At 50.3% G+C, this 20,528-nt stretch overlaps 2 protein-coding genes across 14 annotated transcripts in view; both read left to right on the forward strand.

The window, feature by feature from the left end:
* The first annotated feature begins 1,627 nt into the window (after positions 1 to 1,627).
* Positions 1,628 to 8,987, forward strand: C5AR2 (complement component 5a receptor 2). Of its 4 annotated transcripts, XM_027618983.2 has the most exons (3): positions 1,628 to 1,909; positions 2,428 to 2,607; positions 7,073 to 8,987. In XM_027618983.2, exon 3 carries the CDS (start codon positions 7,088 to 7,090, stop codon positions 8,102 to 8,104), a length of 1,017 nt encoding a protein of 338 aa, XP_027474784.1. In that variant the 5' UTR covers positions 1,628 to 1,909; positions 2,428 to 2,607; positions 7,073 to 7,087; the 3' UTR covers positions 8,105 to 8,987. The 4 variants fall into 4 exon arrangements, with proteins under 4 accessions (XP_027474784.1, XP_035581016.1, XP_027474787.1 ...); XM_035725123.1 differs by lacking the exon at positions 1,628 to 1,909 and having other exon boundaries at positions 1,947 to 2,607; XM_027618986.2 differs by lacking the exons at positions 1,628 to 1,909; positions 2,428 to 2,607 and adding an exon at positions 5,271 to 5,401.
* A 5,269-nt stretch (positions 8,988 to 14,256) lies between these two features.
* DHX34 (DExH-box helicase 34) overlaps positions 14,257 to 20,528 on the forward strand; it is a 28,606-nt gene continuing 22,334 nt past the window's right edge. For 2 of the 10 annotated variants that reach the window (XM_027618656.2, XM_027618665.2), the window contains exons 1-3: positions 14,436 to 16,666; positions 17,519 to 17,635; positions 18,323 to 19,257. In XM_027618656.2, coding sequence (XP_027474457.1) covers positions 18,556 to 19,257 — 702 coding nt within the window. In that variant the 5' untranslated portion in view covers positions 14,436 to 16,666; positions 17,519 to 17,635; positions 18,323 to 18,555. The other 8 variants (XM_027618660.2, XM_027618659.2, XM_027618658.2 and 5 more) reach the window with 8 other exon arrangements.

Consider the following 20,528-nt stretch of genomic DNA (forward strand, 5'->3'; position numbering starts at 1 on the left):
TCTTTTACTGAAAAAGTTTACTGACCCTTGATGTTGATATTCAAAGATTCTAAGAAGGATGGTGGTTTTACAGATGCTCGTTTGATTGTTGTACTTTACAACTTACACGGATGTTACCTACACTCTCTCCCGTGCATCAAATATCACATAATAATATCCATTGTTCAAAAGGGACTTGCTTCCCCATTCATTTACCCTTTCAGGTTTCTATAATTGTGTTAGGTTGGGGGTGCCTGGCTGGCTCAGTCGGTGGAGTGTGGGACTCTTGATCTCGAGGTTGTGGGCTCGAGCCCCACATTGGGGGTGGAGATTATTTGAAAATCTCTAAAAAGAAAATGAATTAATTAAAAAATTATGTAGGTTGAGCTCCATGAAATTGCCAAACTTCATCTCATTTTGGGGTGAGGGGGTGTAACAGCTCATTATTTATTACTCGTAAAATTATAAAATATGAGCCACATAAAATTCACCATTAATGGCATTCAGTACATTCCCAGTGTGGTGCACCTGTCACCATTCTCTAGTTCTGGAACATTTTCATCACCCCAAAGATACCCCATCCTGCCCCCCAGCCCCTGGCAACCACTAATCTGCTTTCTCATTACAGATTTGCTGGAATGCAACCTATTTTTTTAAAAGATTTTATTTATTTATTTGTGTGTGTGAGAGAGAGAGCACAAGCTGGGGGTACCTCAGAGGTAGAGGTAGAAGCAGGCTCCCGCCGAGCGGGGAGCCCAACGCGGGCTGATCCCATCTCATGACCTGAGCCGAAGGCGCACGCTTAACCCACTGAGTACCCAGGTGCCACCCAACCTATTTTGACCCACGACATGGCAATTTCCTACGTCAATGTAACCGTCTAAGGTCTTCTTCTTCTAGCTCCCCCCGTGTTGAGGGGCTGGTACTTGGCATCTTTCGGAGTGGCTGTAAAAAGGAATCCCACACCCAGAGCAGCCCCTCCCTTTCTATAAAAGCTGTGTCTCCCCCCCCCCCCCCCCATGCCCGCTCTCCACCCCCGGGCGTCTACAGCCTATAGAGACCCTGGCCTCTGCCCACAGCATCCCCTAGCCCCCAGGAAAGAGCCCCCAGCGCCAGGGACACCAGAAAACCTCCGCCCCCCCCAAGAATCTGAGAAACATGCACTTCAGGATCAGTGATCACGGCGTTTAGGAAGCTCTCCTGATCTGAGAGACACACTCCTGTAAACCTGAGATCCGTGAAAGTTTGGGCTGATCAAGGGCAGTCCCCACCCTGAGCTTCTGCCATGCTCGTCTCTTTTCTGAGCAGGGTGGGTTCCCATAGGATGTGGGAGATGAGGAGGCCTCCCAGAGCATGGCAGGAGGGGATGGAAGGGGCGTTTGTCTCGTCGGGAGGGTCTGGGGCCACGACAAGGCTCAGCCAAGACATGGTCACCCGGGGAGGGGCCGGGAGATGTCACAGGTCACGCAGTGAGCTCCAGTTTGTTGACTCAGAACAACTTCCTCTAACAACACGGTTTTATTCCCTAAAGGACATCAAAAGAAATGTGTAAACATATCCCTTCCACCCAAAGCATGCACAGAGAGAAGTATACACACATGACAGAACTGGTGAATAAGAGTTTTGAAATCGGAGAACCACTTCCTCTTGCTAGGCCTTCTTAAAATGTAAATTTTAACAACTTCTATTGTATTCTTTTCGTCATTGTTTAGCAACGAAGGGAGGCATAGCCGATGTGCCGGTGTGCCGGGTGCTTGAAATCTCTTTACCCATGTATTGCTCAAGGCAAAACGTCCACTGCACAGATGAGGAAGTTGAGGCCCAGAGAGGCCGAGGCCCTGGATCTCACCACGGCGGACCTGCACTATGAATCTCGTCATTCTGGCCCTCAAGTTCACGTTCTCGCCCTGGCGCCTGTGCTGGGAGTGAGGTTAGGGGCCATGACGGTCAACATCTTCCCATTTCAAAGACGGGAAACTGGGGGGACAGGAGGGATATGATTTGTTTGTGTTTTTGTCTGCCCTGTGGTTGACGACCTTGGCCTTTTTGTGGGGAATGTGACCCTGAGCTGTCTCTCTCAGTACACGGAAGGCCAGAGGAATATTTATCTGTCTTCAAGGCTTTGCAGAGAGCAGAGAGGGGGCTGGTATATATTTGGAGGCTGGGAGGCGGGTAGCAGGCAGTGGGTCCTCCCTGAGGATGACCTCAGAGGGCCCCCCCGGGGGAGTGAGAGTGAAGACAACGCCAGGCCTTCAAGTTCAAACCGCATGCGGGTCTAGCTTCCAGGAACAGATGGCATTGATACTGGGGTTGGTGACACTGGGTCAACTCTCCACCCACCTTCCTTTGCTGCCCAGTAATTTTGGGATGTGTGAGTCATGGGAAGAATGCAGGACAAACACACCCTTAGAGTATGAAAGCCATTCCTGTTTTCCCCTGGTTTTTAAGATTGGCTGGGGCCCGTGAGGTGGCAGTGCTCAGCGGCATCCCTTAGGAGCCTCGGCAAGGGGGACTAACTTCCAGGAACCCACCAGCAGAGACCCCTAGACCTCCCGGGTCCTGGCTGTGAGCCCGGATTAGGCTTCCGAGTGACATCTGGTCAAGACGAGGATCCTCTTACAAGAGCCGGTAAGGAGGGAGGGAAGGAGAGAGGGAAGGATGGAGGGTGGCATTTGGCCATCTTGGCTTTCTAGGCTAATTCTTTTCAGAATCTGGGAATCAGAAACGGGAATTTGAGAGGTGTGATCTTATCACCATTACATTGGAATTCCAGGCTCTTGGAATTCACTTCGGCGGCCCAACGGAAAGCTTTTGGTCAAACGGTCCGCATATCTGGCACACTCAGGTGTAGAGCAAAGGACGATTCTCCAAACTCCAGGAACCCCAGCAGTTTCTGGATAATTCACCCAATGGCCACTTGTCCAGTGAACTAGCCCTTTGATTCACCACTTCCACTTTTTTTTAAAAAAAGATTTTATTTCTTTATTTGAGAGAGAGAGAGAGACAGAAACAGAGCATGAGCAGGAGGGAGGAGGCAGAGGGAGAGGGAGAAGCAGACTCCCCACCGAGCAGGGAGCCCGATGTGGGACTCGATCCCAGGACCCTGAGATCGTGACCCGAGCAGAAGGCAGACGCTTAACCAACTGAGCCGCCCAGGCGCCCCTCCAATTCCACTTCTTAAGAAAGAAGCTTTAACTTTATTTTCATGGGTAACAGACACACGCACATCAGAGCTGGGAAGCTCTGTGTATCTCCACGAGCCACGTGTGCACAGGTACTGGGGACCCGGGTCAAGGAATAGCACAAGCCTAGTGCCGATGTGCCCTCCTGTTCCCCCAGTCACTACCCACCCCCCACAGAACTCTTCTGCTCTTTTTGAATTTGATGTGAATTTGATCTGCTCAGTGGGGAGTCTGCTTCTCCCTCTGACCCTCTTCCCTCTCGTGCTCTCTCTCTCTCTCATTCTCTCTCTCAAATAAATAAATAAATAAAAATAAGGATTTTATTTATTTGAGAGAGAGGAGAGAGCACAAGCGGGGGAGCAGCAGAGGGAGAGGGAGAAGCAGACTCCTAGGGGAGCAGGGAGCCTGATGCGGGGCTTGATCCCAGGACCCTGGGACCATGACCTGAGCCAAAGTTAGATGCTTAACGATTGAGCCACCCAGGCGCCCCATACCACGGTGTGTTTATTCATTCCCCTTGGGGTGACTTTTTGGGCGGTTTCCCATCAGGGACTGCCGTGAACATGTCTTTCCTGGCACACGTCTTTTGATGAGCCTATGTGTGCTTCTCTGGGGGGAGGGGCGAAGTATCCTATGTTCGGTTTAAGTCAATTCAGCCCCACGGGTCCCCAGAGCAGAAGTTCTGACAAGACTAGCTGATTTACGAACACACACGTGCCAAGAGCATGCACACGGGTGCCTGTGAGCTTAAGGAACCGAAAGAAACCTAAGTGTCCCCTTTGCTGCTTTGTGCCTCAGTTTCCCTCTTTATTCTTTTACTCACCAAATACCAACAAAGTGCCTGATTTTTGCCAGGTGCCATTCTAGACGCTGGGGAGATGGTGCAGCCCAAAGTAGCTGACGGTTTGGGAAATGGGGCATAACAATAGTTCTTACTTCAGGGGCGCCTGGGTGGCTCAGTTGGTTAAGCGACTGCCTTCGGCTCAGGTCATGATCCCAGGGTCCTGGGATCGAGCCCCGCATCGGGCTCCCTGCTCGGCAGGAAGTCTGCTTCTTCCTCTCTCACTCCCCCTGCTTGTGTTCCCTCTCTTCCTGTCTCTCTCTGTCAGTTAAATAAATAAATAAAATCTTTAAAAAAAAAAAAAAAAAAACACAATAGTTCTTACTTCATACCATTGTCATAAGGATTATGCCCAGTGCATAATGGATGCTGGATAAATGTCATCTGCTATCTTAATTGTTATAAAATAATAATGATGATGATGATGGTAATTATGTTTTGTATATATATAACCAGTATGAATATAATTCATTGTTTTTTATATGAATCTAATTTACTGTACAAAATGAGGATAAAATAATAAGGCTATTCGTGATTATCTTTAAATGTCTTTTATTTACAGTCTGAGCACGGCCCATCCAGCCAGCGGGCTGATACTCAAGCTGTTGTAGAAAAGGGCTGATGTGTGTGCAGATAGGGAAACAGATGGAAACCACATTCATTATGTGGAAAAGATAAAGAGATGACACAGTGGGTGTTGGACGTTGCATTTCTGTTTGATATATTCAAAGGGAAATACCACAGTTGGTTGAGCTGCCAACATGCCGAAGATTTCCCGGATTTTGACCAGTAAAAGCTGGGCAGGGTGGGGTCTGAGGGTGGGGAGAGAGGGCACGCGTACCGGCAGGTACCAGCAACTACCCCACAGCTAGTGCTCACTGTGGACCAGGCACTGAGTTCAGCTCTCCACTCTGATTCTCTTCTTGAATGCTCGCGACACCTCTAAGGTAGGAATAGTAGTATTCTCATTTTACAGACGAGGAAGCTGAAGAAAAGAGAGGTTAAGTGACTTGCCCAAGGTCACACAGCTGGTGAGGGTTTGAATTTTTAAAAGCTACACACCTTTTACTCTAGTGATGAAAATAATATGAAAGCAGCATGCCAAACTCCAAACACACACACACACACACACACACACACACAAAGTGGCTGGGCCTCTTGGCAACTATTTGGCAGGGAGGAGGAGGCAGAGGGCAACACTCTAACTTCCCCTCTGCTTTTCCTGTTGCTGTCAATGCCAGCTAGAGCTCTGGGGAGTGCCCATGAGGGCCAGCAGAGAGCCTCAGGGGCAGGTCACGCTGACGTTAGGGGGGACGGTCTACCATCCACCGAAGCCCTTTACCTGAGCCACGTGCTTCATCGCACGTCAACTCCACAAGGCCTCCCCTAAACCCGTGAGGTAGGTTCACCTCGGTGACTCCTTTCTCAGATGAGGAAACCAAGAGAGAGCCAACTGAAACTGAGTTACGGAGCCTGGGTCTGCTTAGGGCCACCGGCTGTGCTGCCTTCTGTCTCCTGAACCTAAGGTTTTTGGGTGCATGCACTCTAGGGCTCGGAGTTCCAGAGCGGGGCTGACACAGTGCAAAACTCAGCTCTGCTACTTGCTTAGCTGAATGATCTTTGGTAAGTTACATCCCTGGGCCCCGGTTTTCTTGTCTGCCGAATGGGTACAATGATAGTACGGGTAAAAGGGTAGTGTTAGAATCAGAGGGTGATAAGGATCAACTGATGTAAGATTTAAAGGCACCTGGAGCGATGCCCAACACAAAACACAAAGTGCTCAGTGGATGGTGGCTCCTGTATATATGAATGCATTTATTTAATGTTTAATATCTAATATTTATTTGATATATTACTATCATAGTGATAATATTATATATACGAATTATTATTATTGCTATTGCTATGATAGATCATGTCGCTTTACAGCTCAGCACCCTCATGTGGCCCCCAATCTCATGTGGAATAAGATAAAGCCCTCACAGTGCGCCCCATGGTCCATGATATCTCTCTGTTCTTACCTGCCCCTTCTCTCGCCTCCCTGCTCCACTGCAGCCACACTGGCACCCTCGCTGTTCCTTGAACATGACCACCATGTTCTCACCTCCGGGCCTTTGCTGTCAATACACATTAACCTTTCCCCCTCTTGATGGATATCTGGATTCCGATATTTTAAATTCTAGGGGCGCCCGGGTGGCTCAGTTGGTTAAGCGTCTGCCTTCAGCTCAGGTCATGATCCAGAGTCTCAGGATCCAGCCCCCCATGAGGCTCCCTGTTCGGTGGGGAGTCTGCTTCTCCCTCTGCCCCTCCCCCTGCTTGTGCTCTCGCATGCTCTCTCTCTCTCAAATACATAAATAAAATCGTTTTTGTTTTTGTTTTTGTTTTTTAAAGAACATTTCCATCAACGCTGAATGTTGGATCACACAGAGCTGCCCTACAATTCCAAAGAATAATTGGCTGGGGTTCTAATGGTATAATGTTTTGGGATTCCAAAATATATTTTTTTAAGATTTTATTTATTTATTTATTTGACAGAGAGAGAGAGAGAGACAGCAAGAGAGGGAACACAGGCAGGGGGAGTGGCTTCCCAGCGAGCAGGGAGCCCGATGCGGGGCTCGCTCCCAGGACCCTGGGATCATGACCTGAGCCGAAGGCAGGCGCTTACCCGACTGAGCCACCCAGGCGCCCCTAAAATATATATTTTTTAATCACGATCATTTTCTACATTGCAACATTCTAGAATTCCTAGATGCGAGTAAGCTTGGGTTCTAACATTGTAATATTCCAGAATTCCAGGATGCTCATGAGCTAGTGTTCTCACACTCTGGTATTCTAGAATTCCAGTATTCTAACCTGCTGGGGTTCCGACGTGGCACTACTCTCTAATTCCGGGAGGCTCCTGAGCGAGTTCTCGGATGGTAGTCTTCTAGAACTCCGATATTAGGATGCACTGGAGATCGGAAGCTGTCTCAGTCCAGCGTCCAAGCGGCTAGTGGGGGTTCCCACACGCGGGGATTCCAGGGGCCTGAGGGTTTCGTCAAGGAGCTTCCACGATTTCTCTCCTGTTCAGGTGTCTGGGGCCTGGATGGAGAACACTTCTCTCCACTACGAGTATGGGGATTACGACTGGGTTCCGGATCTCCCCGTGGACTGCGTGGATGGCGCCTGCGTCTCCACCGACCTGCTGCGCACAGCCCCGTTCCTGCTGTATGCCGCGGTCTTCCTGGTGGGCGTGCCCGGCAACGCGATGGTGGCCTGGGTGACCTGGAAAGAGGCCCGCCAGAGGGTCGGCGCCACCTGGTTCCTCCACTTGGCCGTGGCGGATCTGCTCTGCTGTGCGTCTCTGCCCCTCCTGGCGGTGCCCATCGCGCGCGGGGGCCACTGGCCGTACGGGGCGGCGGGCTGCCGGGCCCTGCCCTCGGGCATCCTGCTGTCCATGTACGCCAGCGTGCTCCTTCTGGCCGCTCTCAGCGCCGACCTCTGCCTGCTGGCCCTAAGGCCCAGCTGGGGGGCGGCGGCGGCGGGGCGGGCGCGCAGGGTGCGGGTAGCCTGCGGGGTCGCCTGGACCGTGGCCTTGCTGCTCACCGTGCCCTCGGCCATCTACCGCCGGCTGCACCAGGCGCATTTCCCTCGCCGGCTGGAGTGTGTGGTGGACTACGGAGGCTCCGCCGTGGTGGAGAACACGGTGACCGCCACCCGCTTTGTTTTTGGCTTCCTGGGGCCGCTGGCGGTCGTGGCCAGCTGCCACGGGGCCCTTCTGTGCCACGCGGCCCGACACCGCTGGCCACTGGGCATGGCCGTAGTGGTGGGTTTTTTTGTCTGCTGGACCCCCTACCACCTGCTGGGGCTGGTAATCACCGCGGCTGCCCCGCACTCCGCGCTCCTGGCCCGGGCCCTGCGGGCTGAACCGCTGGTCAACGGCCTCGCTCTGGCTCACAGCTGCCTCAATCCTGTGCTCTTCTTGTATTTCGGGAGGACTCAGCTGCGAAGGTCACTGCCAGCCGCCTGTCGCCAGGCCCTGAAGGAGTCACAGAGCAAGGATGAAAATGCAGTCAGCCAGAAATCCACCAGCCATGATCTAGTCTCGGAGATGGGAGTGTAGGCTAGAAGGAAACTGGTTTGTGTGCGTCCATCCGATTTCGCAAGGCTAGCTTCAGGCGTAGCTGGATCCAGCAGCTCAATGATATCATTGCTTTCTTTATTCATTCAACAGGCATTCGTTACGCACCTGCTATGTGTAAGGCCCTATTATAGGCACTGGGGAAGTAGCAGTGACCAAAACAGACACAAATCCCTGCCCTCAGGAAATTGACATTCTATTGGAGGAGACGGGCAATAAGCAAAGGAAAAAGAAATATGGAATATATCAAGTGGTGACAAGTGCCAACCTAAAGGGGACAAAGAGGACTGAGTGGGGCAGGGATTTAGGTAAGCTAGGCAAGGCCCATTGGGTAAGGTGATATTTGAGCCAAGACCTGAGGAAGGGAGGAAGGAGTCATGCTTAAATCTGGCAGAAAAGCATGTCAAGCACAGGGAGCAGCAAGTACAAAGGCCCTGAGGCACAATATGCTTGGCACATTTCAGGAAGAGTGAAGAGGCCAATGTGGATGAAGCAGAGGGAGCAAGAGGGAAAGTAGAGTGAGACAAAGGGAGAGAGGTAGTAGGGGGCTGGATTTGAAAGGCTTCCAGGCCATAGCAAGTGTTTGGAGATCCGTGGCCGTGTTCTGAGCTACTGTTATCAGATAAAATATACAAAACCAAATTAAATTTGGGTTTCAGATAAACAACAAGAAAACTTTTTTTTTTTTTTTTTTTTTTTTTTTAGCATGAGTATGTCCCAGGCAATATTTGAAACATAGTTCAAAAAATTATTTGTTGTTGGGGATGCCTGGCTGGCTCAGTCTGTAGAGCTTGCGACTCTTGGTCTCAGGGTTGTGAGTTCAAGCCCCGCACTGGGTATAGAGATGACTTAAAAATAAAATCTTTACGGGTGTCTGGGTGGCATAGTCAGTTAAGCGTCCAACTCTTGGTTTCTGCTCAGGTCGTGATCTCAGGGTCATGGGATCAGGCCCTGAGCCAGGCTCTATGCTCAGCGTGGAGTTTGCTTGAGACTCTCTCTCCCTCTCCCTTTGCCCCTCCCCACGGCTCTCTCTCTCTCTCTCTCTCAAATAAATAATAAACATCTTAAAAAAATAAAATCCAAAAACATTAAGAAATAAAAATTATTTGTTGTTTATCTGAAATTCAAATTCGAATTCAAGGGAGCATTCTGTGAATTTTTTTTTCCCTAAATCAGGCAACCCTATTCTGAGCAGAGAAATGTCTTTAAAAAAAAAAAAAAGATTTCATTTATTCATTTGACAGAGAGAGACACAGCGAGAGAGGGAACACGAGCAGGGGGAGCGGGAGAGGGAGAAGCAGGCTTCCTGTGGAGCAAGGAGCCCGACGCGGGGCTCGATCCCAGGACCCTGAGATCATGACCTGAGCCGAAGGCAGACGCTTAACGACTGAGCCACCCAGGCGCCCCAGAGAAGTGTCTTGATCTGACTTAGATTTTAATAGGATCCCTCCAGTTGCTGGTGGGGACTAGACTATGGGGGTTGGGGAGGGAGGGACATGAGGACCTTCTGCTTTAGCAGAGAGACTACTGCCATGGTCCGAGCAAGAAGTGATGTTCAGTTGGGTCAGGGTAGTAGCAGAGGCAGGTGAGAAGGTGACAGATTATGGCTCTGTTTTGAAGGAAAGGCTATGTCCTGGCTCCTTAGCTTGGTAGTCGAGGCTTCTCTCTGCCACTGGACACACTTAGGTTCTGGCCGTGCACACCGTTGTGGCGGACAGAATAATGGCCCCCTAATGAGGTCCACATCCAAATCCCCTGCACCTGGGAATATGTGACTTTACTTGGCAAAGGGAACTTTGCAGTTGTGATTAAGAATTTTGAGGTGGGAAGAGGATCCTAGATTATCTGGGGGGGGCCCAAGGTAATCACAAGGGTCCTTATAAGAGGGAAGCAGGAGGGTCAGAGTCAGGAGCAGGAGATTTGACAGTGGAAGCAGCTCTCAGAGTGATGGGAGGAAGGGGCCACCGGCCAAGGAATGCAGCCCCAGAAGGGGTCTGCTGACACCTTGATTGTAGATGCCTGACCTCCAAAATTTTAATGGAATAAATCTGTACTGTTCTGAGTCGCTAAGTCTGTGGTCACCTTGTTACAGGTGCCACAGGAGACCAGGACAGATCCTCTGGGCTGTATTATTTTCACGCCTCTAGGCCTTTTCTCAAGCTGGTGCCACTGCCTAAGATGCCCTTCGGATTGGTGCCACCCTATCTGGTAATCACCAGCTGTCGGTTCCTCTTCAGATGCAAATGAATTCAAGTAAAATATTGAGTTCCTCAGTTGCACCAGCTGCTAGTTCGAAGCTCAATAGCCCGGTGTCGCTGGTGGCTACCATACAGGGCAGTGCAGATACAGAACCTTTCCATCACTGCAGGACGTTTTACGAGACAGGGCTTCTCGAGGATCTCACCCGCTCACATCTTGAAGTCACATAGTAGTGGCACCTAAATGTAGGGTCATCACTACAGGACTGCATCTTCCATAGAATTTCTCCTTTAAGGTAAGTCCTAGCCCAACACAGGGAAGTAAGGGGAGATGCTTCCTTTTATAAGACGAGGCCCAGAGAAGGGAGGTCATTTGCCCAAGATCACACAGCAAAGAAATTATAGAACTGAGATCTGATCCCATGGTCACTTGACTCTGGTGCTCATGCTCTTATCTCTGAAATCTTCCTTCCTTGCCTTGCTCGAATGACACTTTCTCCAGGGAGTCTTCTCTGATTCATTCCCCTCTGAGGGAGGGAGTAGTGTTCTCTTCTCTGGGTTAAGTTTCTGGAACACAAGTTCCCAGGTACGCTGTAAATTCCCCATGGGCAACATCTGTGCCATTTTTATTTTTATTTCTTCTCCACCCATTCCCAGGCCTTAGAAATAACAAAGCTATCTTTATCTGTCTACATCCTGTTTTCCAACTAGACTGTGAGCTCCCCAGTGATGAAGATCTCTTTCTTGCTATCTCTTCTTAAAAAAAAAAAAAGATTTTATTTATTTGACAGAGAGAGAGAGAAAGCATGAACAGAAGCAGAGGGAGTGGCAGGGAGAGAGAGAGGGAGAAGCAGGTTCCCCGCTGAGCCAGGAGCCCAACACAGGGCTCCATCCCAGGACCCTGGGATCATGGCCTGAGCCGAAGGCAGATGCTTAACTGACTGAGCCACCCAGGCGCCCCGATATCTCTTCTTTCTATTTCTGGTATAGGGACGCATAGTAGGTCCTCACCAATACATATTTTAGTCCTGGGGTTTTATTCAGAATTGACATGCATGAGTTATGAAGACCATTTCTCCCTTGTAGACTGAATTATGTCCTGGGACAATTTACAGAGCTTTATGAACAGCTGGGGGAAATCCTGTTGTTAATCCATTAGGGCCAGTGCCATTTAGGAGAGCTCTTCTTCGATACATTTATAAAAAGTCTTTTGTGGTTTTTTAAAAATTTATTTTCATTTATTACTGCATCAGCCTTACTTTTTTTTTTTTAAAGAAGAAATCAATTTCATGGAAGCTTTCAAATGTAATGCTTTTTAAAAAAAATGTATTTATTTTAGAGAGAGTGCGCGCGAGTCGGGGGAGGGACAGAGGGAGGGACAGAGGGAGGGGAAGAATCCTCAAGCCGACTCCCCACTGAGCATGGAGTGCGATGCAGGCCCCATCCCAGGACCCAGAGATCATGACTCGAGCCGAAAGCAAGAGTCAGACTCTCAACCGACTGAGCCCACACATGCCCCTCAAATGTATTTCTGTGGAACTTGGTCATTAAAAATAATCTTGCTTTTTGTTTGTTGTAATTTCCCCTTGTCTGTTCTTAATTTTGTTTGTTCTTTGAACGCATTGATTTCCTTGTTTCCAAAGCACCAGGTCTGAATATTTTTCTAAGAACGAATTTCAAGTTTGCTACTCAATCCTAGGTTTGGTAGTTTGCCACACACAGCTTGAGGTCATATTTGTTGTTTACTTCCTCCCGTTTTTCTTTAAAAAGAAGTTGTAGTTCTCTTTTGGAAAGTTCAAGCCGTGCTTAGTCAGTTTCTTCCCCTTCTTTTGATGACTTACGAATTGGCTTCTCTGTGTTCAAATTGTTTTCCAACGGTTTGATAATTGCAACCGACTTTCCTCTTGACATCCCAAATCAATGTCCAACACGTAACTCAAACTCGAATACGCTCAAAATGGAACTCTGGATTTTCTCTCTCAGCCCTCCTTCCCTATTTTCCTGATCTCAGCTGATGGCAACTCCCTATTTCCAGGCACTGAGGCCAAAAACTTTGGGGTCATCCTTGACGCCTCTCTTTCTCTCACAGTCAATGGCCAATCTGTCAGCCAACCCCTCTGGGCACTACTTTAAAGTATCCACAGAATCCGACCACTTCTCACCACCTTCTCTGCCATCATCCTGCCACCATCTCTCACTTACTGCACCGGCTGCCTCCCTGGTCCTCTTTCCTCATCTTGATTCCCTAGAGTCTCATTTCCCCGCACATGAGCCCAAGATTCTGTTAAAATCTAACTCAGATCTTTGGGGCGCCTGGGTGGCTCGGTCGTGTCTGCCTTCGGCTCGGGTCAGGATCTCAGGGTCCTGGGATCGAGACCCGCATCGGGCTCCCTGCTTGGCGGGGAGTCTGCTTCTCCCTCTCCCGCTCCCCCTGCTTGTGTTCCCTCTCCCACTGTCCGTCAAATCAATCAATCAATCAATCAATAAATAAATAAAATCTTTACCAAAACAATCTAACTCGGATCGTGTCTCAGGTCCCTCCTCTGCTCAAACTCCCCCCATGGCTCCCACTTCACTCAGATGAGGAGCCAAAGTCCTCACCGTGGTGTGCCTGATCTACTCTCCTCCTTTCCTCACCTCACTTCCAGCCATTCCCCCTCCTTCACTCCCTCCACACAAGCCAGCTTGCTGACCTCTGAACCCACCAACCATGTTGCCATGGCAATCTGCCTTTGCGATTTCCTTAACCTCCAGGGATCTCCATGGCTTGCTGCCTCACTTATTTCTGCTCAAATACTGCTTCCTTGGAGTTGTCCTCTCCGGCCACACTACTTAAAATAACACGACTCCTTGCCCCTTTCCTGCTTTGTTTTGCTCCTTAGAGCGTGGCAGTACTGCTTGACGTTCTTTTTATTTTTATTTAAGTAAAGATATTTAAATGTCTGTTTCTCCTACCCGAGCTCCATGGGAGCAGGGACTTGATCTGTTTTGTTCACTGCTATGTTCTCAGTGCCTAGAACTAGCTCCGAAACTGAAGGCTGTACCTTCTCAACAACGGCAACATTCTCTTAAGGAAAGAGGAGAATGATGTGAGGATATGCTATAAATGAAAGATCTAACATTTATTGAGCGCCTACTATGTACATTAGTGAAAAAGCAATTTATGTACCTTAGGTATATATTTTCGCTTACTTTCCCCAACAATCTTGAAAAGCAGATATTATCCTGTTATAAATAGGGAAACTGAGGCCGAGACCCACAATGACTGGGGCACCTAGGACTAGAGAGGACTCTACTTTCTCATTCATTTAGTCATTCATTCAACAACATTTACCGACCCTCTGATACTTGCGGTGGACGCTGGACAACACAGGACCTCCAAGACAAGAATGGCCCCTGCCTTCAATTTGGGAGGTTGAATTATTAGTTAGTGAATTGCCAGGATGAATTATACCTTAATAGAATTATGCATTAATAATTATGAATTACAGTGAATAAATCACCGGAGCAGTTTATTTTTTTATTTTTATTTTTTTAAGATTTTAATTATTTATTTGACAGAGACACAGCAAGAGAGGGAACACAAGCAGGGGGAGTGCGAGAGGCAGAAGCAGGCTTCCCGCTGAGCAGGGAGCCCGATACGGGGCTCGATCCCAGGACCCTGGGATCATGACCTGAGCCGAAGGGAGTCGCTTAACGACTGAGCCACCCAGGCACCCCAACAGGAGCAGTTTAATAGTGTCTGGGCGCCCGCCAGCTTTCTCTCTGGCGTCGGGCGATCAGTTGCAAAGACGATTCACGGGTAGGATGGAGCGCGCGCCCGGGCAGAGGCGCTTGCAAGTCTCCGCTGCAGCGCTACCACCGACCTCTAGAGAGCGCAGCGTCACCGGTGGCTCCCCTCGAAGAGAGGCGGAGCTGGAGCGTGTTGTGCGCAGGCGCAGAGCGGGTTTTGGCCGCTCCCAGTTGCGCACTGGCTCCTCTGCCAGCGGCGGGGTGGGGCCTGGCAGTGAGGGTGGCGTGCGCAGGCGCAGAAGCGGCTTCGGGGTGCGTGAGGGGCGCTGGGGACCGGAAGTTGGAGCGATCCCGGAGGTTAGTGAGGTGAGGGTGGCGGGGCGGCTGCGCGGGGCAGTGGCGGCGGAGGCGGCGGGTGTGCGACCGGCTTGGGTAGTTGGGGAGCGAGCTGAGGGGTGGGGAGGGAAGTTCCAACGTGAGAACATGTGTTGGAGGAGACAAGGGGCCCGGGAGAAGCGGACGGAGGTGGAGCCTGAGCGCCCCGACAGCACCTGGGCGACACAGAGGCTCGAAACTGGAAGAAATGGGAGCCACGAAGAGAAGCTCGGAGAAGCTGAGGGACCGAGAGACGGGGAGGCGGAGAGAGGACGGAAGCCGCAAACTGGGGCCATGGGGGGCAAGGAGAGCTGATGGGGGCCCCCCAGAGGCTGCAGAGAAATGTGGTCGCACTGTGAACTTGGGGAGGTGGGAAACTAGCGAACAGAAAGAGACTGAGGAAGAGGGCGGTTCAAACGGAGGAACAAAACACTCGTTGACCTTAAAGGTTATTTTTACCAGCCAAAATGGGTTTACTTGGGGATAACTGCGAGTTGCAATTTGGGACAAACCAGCTACAGCAAAAACCATTGGCTAGTCCCACCAAAGAGAAGATAATTATATGGAGAAGGAGGAAGTTGGGAGGGGTTGTTTTGAATGGAAAGTAGGTTGGAGAAGAGCAAGAGTTCAGGGTGTTGATGGTTTCTCATTGGCTGAGTTGCTGGGGTGGTCGCTTTCTTGTGGGAGATGCAGCTGTACCTCCTTCCCTGTTGGCACCTGTAATTGATGATTCTTTCCTGTCGGCAATTCTGTTGGAGCCTATAATTGACAGTTCTTCCAGTACTAACCTCAGGTGGTACCGCAGGAGAGCTTCCCCCATCCTTCTGGCCTCCCAGCTCCATCTTAGATTTCTCTTCATTAGTGGAAGAGACTGATAGGTACAGAGAGATGGAGGCAGTGAATAGGGAGAACCTGGCAAAAGCTCATGCAGGGACTGAGAAAGGGGAAGAGCCGCCAAGGGAAAGAGACTTGGAGAGAAAGCCGGAGGTGGGAAGTGAGTGAGACGGATGGGAACTGGATTAGGGCAGACCAGTGAAGAGAGCCATCCAGAGTGTGGAGAAAATGGGGCTCGATGGAGAGAGGGTGCATTTGGTAAACTTGGAGAGCAAAGAGAACTGAAAAGACAGTGTCAAGCTTAAAAGCCAGACCACAGAGAATCACACTGAGAAGATGAAGAGGAATAAATGGGCGCCTGACTCCCTAGATTTGAATTCCTTGTCTCATTGTGTACTTAACCTGTCGTTGGCTCAGTACAACAGGGAGTGATAATAGCACCTTTTTTTTTTTTAAGATTTATTTTAAAGAAGCGGGGAGGGGCAGAGGGAGAGAGAGTCCAGCGATGTGTGGAGCTTGATGACCCTGAGATCATGACCTGAGTTGAAACCAAGAGACACTTAACCGGCTGTACCACCCAAGTGCCCCAAGTAGCACCTTTTTAACATGAGGAAAGTGTAGCTGTGTATATGTATGTAGCTGGCCCTAGAAATATACATAGGTGATTTAGAATAGTACCTGATAAGTGAGGAGCGCTGTTAGCTAGTAAAGCGTCAGAACTGGGAGACAAAAGGTTAGGTGGGGAAACGCAGGTGAATAGTCATGATGGAGGGAAAGGCAGTAACAGAGACTGGGAATTGGAGAGAGACAAAAATGGAGCGTCAGGGAAAAAAAAAACACAAACGACTGAACAAGCAAATGAGAAAGTCAGTCGGAGAACCGGCGAGGAATGGAAAGGGTCAAATGGAGAGGGCTGGTTAGAGAGAATATCAGACCTGAAGGTAAGAGAAACGACGAGAGACAGGACCAGACTATGAGAGGGAAGAGGGCTGAGCATGGTGAGCTGAACAAAACAGGCTGAGATACGATGGACAGCCAGAGAGGGGAGAGCTCGGGAAGCAGGGAAACACCCTGTAAGCCACCACCAAGAGACCCAGAGATGGTCAGACACTGTGACAGAGAACCGAGGGGACCCAGGAAATCTACAAGGTTGGGACTCGAGAGCCATGGTACTCAGTCGGGCCCACGGGCGCATAGGCGGCTTGCAGCTGGGAGGAAAGCTCTTCATTTCATTCCCGATCTTTTTCTTGGGATCCTGGGCTCGGTATCCATAGCCCACTGAGGCCTTTTCCTCTTACTGCCTCCCCTCCAGCAGGAGTTCCCTATGAAGCCACTCTAGCATCACCTAACCCAGGTGTTTACCGGAAAATGTGCTCCCGTGGGCAACCACTCCGCCAGCTCACAGGTGCTTCATCAGCAGAAACCCCCTTTCTGGCTCTCATTACTCCTAGGGATGGCCTGAGTTCCCCCTGAGACTGCAGAGATCGAATCTGAACTGTCTTCTGTGATGGCCCTGAGAGACTGAAGGGAGAGTAGGTGAAAGCATTGCTAATTCCAGACGAAGGCGAATTGTGGCCTTTTTTTTTTTTTTTTTTATTCTGGAGAGGGGATGGGGGAGGGGCAGAGGGAGAAAGACTCTCAAGCAGACTCCCTGCTGAGCATAGAGCCTGGCGTGGGCCTCGACCTCATGACTCAGATCGTGACCTGAGCTGAAATTGAGAGTCAGACACTGAACCAAATTAGCTACCCAGGAGCCTCAAATTGTGGCCTTTTGAGTGGAGTTTTCCAGGCTGTATGCCCTGGTTCCTGTCACTGATTTCTCCATGTTAGTCATCACCGGGAGAAAGAGTGGACTAATTCTAGTTACTGTTTAGCTCCTCTGTACCAGGCTAGGCGATAAGCATTGCAATGTTTGGAAGTAGGTAGTATCCCCATTTTATGGATGAAGAAAACAGCCTCAAAACAGTTAATTTGCAGGTGGCCACACATCTAATAAATGATGACGATTCGGAGATTCAAACCCAGATCTGCCTGACTCCAAAACCTATACCAAGGAAGGCTCTGAATGCTCTTAAGGTCATAAACTTTAAGAATCTGAGTGATGGGCTTCACTCCAGAAAATTGTACATACGTTAGGACTTAGGCAGCTGAGAGAAAACCAACTTTGCCCAGGAAGACATTTTCTTGTGTAGCTGAGAAGTGAGGGAGTGGACTAAACCAAGCTTCTTCCCTCTCTCTTCCACTTTTCTCCTCCTAGTTCCTCAGTGGCCGTCCTGGTGCGTCCTTCATTGTGCCCACGTGCAGGCTTTTCTCTAGGATGGGTTTCTAGGAAAGACTCGCGGGTTCAAGAGCTACTACAGACAGCTGCGGGTTGGTATGTCATCCTAGTGTAAATGCCAGAGAAAGGCTGTGATTGGCTCCCCGTGGGTCATGTGTCTACTTCTCGCACCAATCAACGGTTGAAGGAGGAGAAGTCGGGTGCCATGATGGGCCAGGCCTTTGTCGCTTCCCAGTCAGTAGGGGTTCTCTGACTTTGAGCCATCAGAACCGTGTGGAATCCAGAAAGGACTGCTCTTCAAAGTGGGGTGGGGTGGGGGAATGGTGGGTGCTGTTACCAGAAAAGGAAGGAAGGGATGTGCCAGGCAAGCAAAGACAGCGGATAACCTAACACTTGCAAAATTGTGCACTTGATTTCAAAGCGTTCCTAGGTGTCCCGAAGCTCAGGGACCCCAGATGAAGAACACTTGCCTTACTCTTTTCATTATACCACACCCCTCTTGTGTTATTGCCTCTCGTGACAAGGTTCTGTTGTCGATTGGCCCTGTGACCCATCCCCTTTCAGGTTTCAGGTCAGACATCTCTGGGCATCCTTCCCTGACCCCCAAGCATGGTCAGGCAGCTCCTGTGGGCTCCCGTGGCCCAGTCACTGGATTGTCTGTCTCTCGCCTGTGACCACGACCACATGTGAGGGCTCAGGATGGCCATCCTAGTCCGGTGCTTACAAACCAGCAGGCTTTCAGGAAATGTTTCTAAAAATGAATGCGTGTCTTCTCTCCCCCAGGCATTCTGGACCTGAAAACCCAGGATGGACTGGTGTCTGTCCCCGAGATTACTGCCGGAGTTGTGAGGAGCCCTGGGTGTCACCAGCTTGAGCCAGGTTCCTGGGCACTTGCTCTGTCATTGCCTGTGGTCGTCCTGGACCGTCAACGAGGAGGGAGATTGTCTCTGAAGAGAGAGCGGTTCCTTATTCCAGACACCGGCTTCTTACTGTGACTCGGAGATAGCACTGATAGCATGCCTCCTCCCAGAACGAAGAAGGGCGGGGATCCCCGAGGCCGACACTGGGATCCCGGTGAGGAGGAGGCCCCCGAGAAATGGGACTGGAATTGTCCAGAGACACGTCGCCTCTTCGAGAATGCCTTTTTCCGCGATGAGGATTATATACGCCAGGGTTCTGAGGAGTGCCAGAAGTTCTGGGCCTTCTTTGAACGCTTGCAGAGATTCCAGAGTCTCAAGGCCACCAGCAAGCGGGAGAAAGACCCCGGGTGTCCCAAGCACAGCGTCCCAGCATTGGCTGACCTGCCTCGCACTTACGACCCACGCTACCGCATCAACCTCTCGGTCCTGGGCCCCGACACCCGGGGCTCCCGGGGGCTGGGCAGGCAGCCCCCAGAGAGAGTCGCCGAGTTCCGCCGAGCCCTGCTGCACTACCTGGACTTTGGCCAGAAGCAGGCGTTCGGGCGGTTGGCCAAACTGCAGCAGGAGCGGGCAGCACTTCCCATCGCCCAATACGGGAACCGCATCCTGCAGACGCTGAAGGGGCACCAGGTGGTGGTGGTGGCTGGGGACACGGGCTGTGGCAAGTCCACTCAGGTGCCCCAGTACCTGCTGGCCGCCGGCTTCAGTCACGTGGCATGCACCCAGCCCCGGCGGATCGCCTGCATCTCCCTGGCCAAGCGTGTCAGCTTCGAGAGCCTCAGTCAGTATGGCTCCCAGGTGAGTGGGTCTCACCAGCTCTCCGGTGTTTCCAGCACGACCTCGAGGCATAGGCTGTTGCCCCGATGGTAGTATGGATGAAAGCGGAGCACTTCCGGTTCTTCGAGAGGCTGATCTACAGATTGACCTGAATATGGTTCAAACGAGAAAGGCACTAGCATTACCCATAACACTTTCTTAAAATTTTATTTTATTTTTGAGAGAGTGCAAGCGTGGGGAGCGGCAGAGGGAGAGAAAGAGAATCTCAAGCGGGCTCCACACCCAGTGCAGAGACCGATGTGGGGCTTGATCCCAAGATCAGGACCTGAGCCGAAATCAAGAGTCAGATGCTTAACTGACTGAGCCACCCAGGTACCCCCCTCCCAGTATAACACTTTTAACAGCAAAAAATTGGAAATGGCCTAAATCATTCCTTTTTTAGCAGCCATAAAAAAAAAAAAGAGAGGCTACTTCTTTATTATGATTTCTAGGGTTCTAATCCAGGCTCTGCCCCTTAAGAATCGTTACTGAAATTCTAATACTCTAAGCAGAAGAATGTGTATCCTCTGTAGCTCAGTGAATTTTCACAAATGAATTCATTTATGTAACCAGCACCCCAGAAGCCCTCTGTCCCCCACCTCCCCCTGTTACTGCCCTGAGGCCCCAAGAGTTGTCACTATCCTGAGTGATAGATTATCTCTTAGATTATGACAATTGAGTTAAAGAGGAAATACCACAGATCAGTTTTGCCTCTTTTACTTTTTATAAATGGAATCAAAAAGTGTGTTCTCTTTGGTGCCTGTCCTCTGTCGCCCGGTATTAGTTTTGTGAGAGACTTGTGTGTGGTAGAGTGTGTGGGTGCACACTGTTCTACTGTTCTTTCTCGCTGCTGTTTGGTCTCCCCTGGTGAAGACACCACAAGGTATTTGTCCCTTCTGCTGTTGACTGGAACTTGGGGCGTTTCCAGCTTGAGGCTCTTTTTTTTTTTTTTTTTAAGATTTTATTTATTTGACAGAGAGACACAGCAAGAGAGGGAACACAAGCAGGGGGAGTGGGAGAGGGAGAAGCAGGCTTCCCGCGGAGCAGGGAGCCTGAAGCGGGGCTCGATCCCAGGACGCCGGGATCATGACCTGAGCTGAAGGCAGACGCCTAACGACTGAGCCACCCGGGCGCCCCCCAGCTTGAGGCTCTTGTGTAAAGGTGCTGCCATCAACATTCTAGAACATGCCATTTGCTGTCTGTCGGTATGTATTTCCGTCAGGGATATAACTAGGAGTGTGACTGCCGACTCG

The sequence above is a fragment of the Zalophus californianus genome, chromosome 17, assembly GCF_009762305.2.
Source record: "Zalophus californianus isolate mZalCal1 chromosome 17, mZalCal1.pri.v2, whole genome shotgun sequence".
NCBI lineage: Eukaryota > Metazoa > Chordata > Mammalia > Carnivora > Otariidae > Zalophus > Zalophus californianus.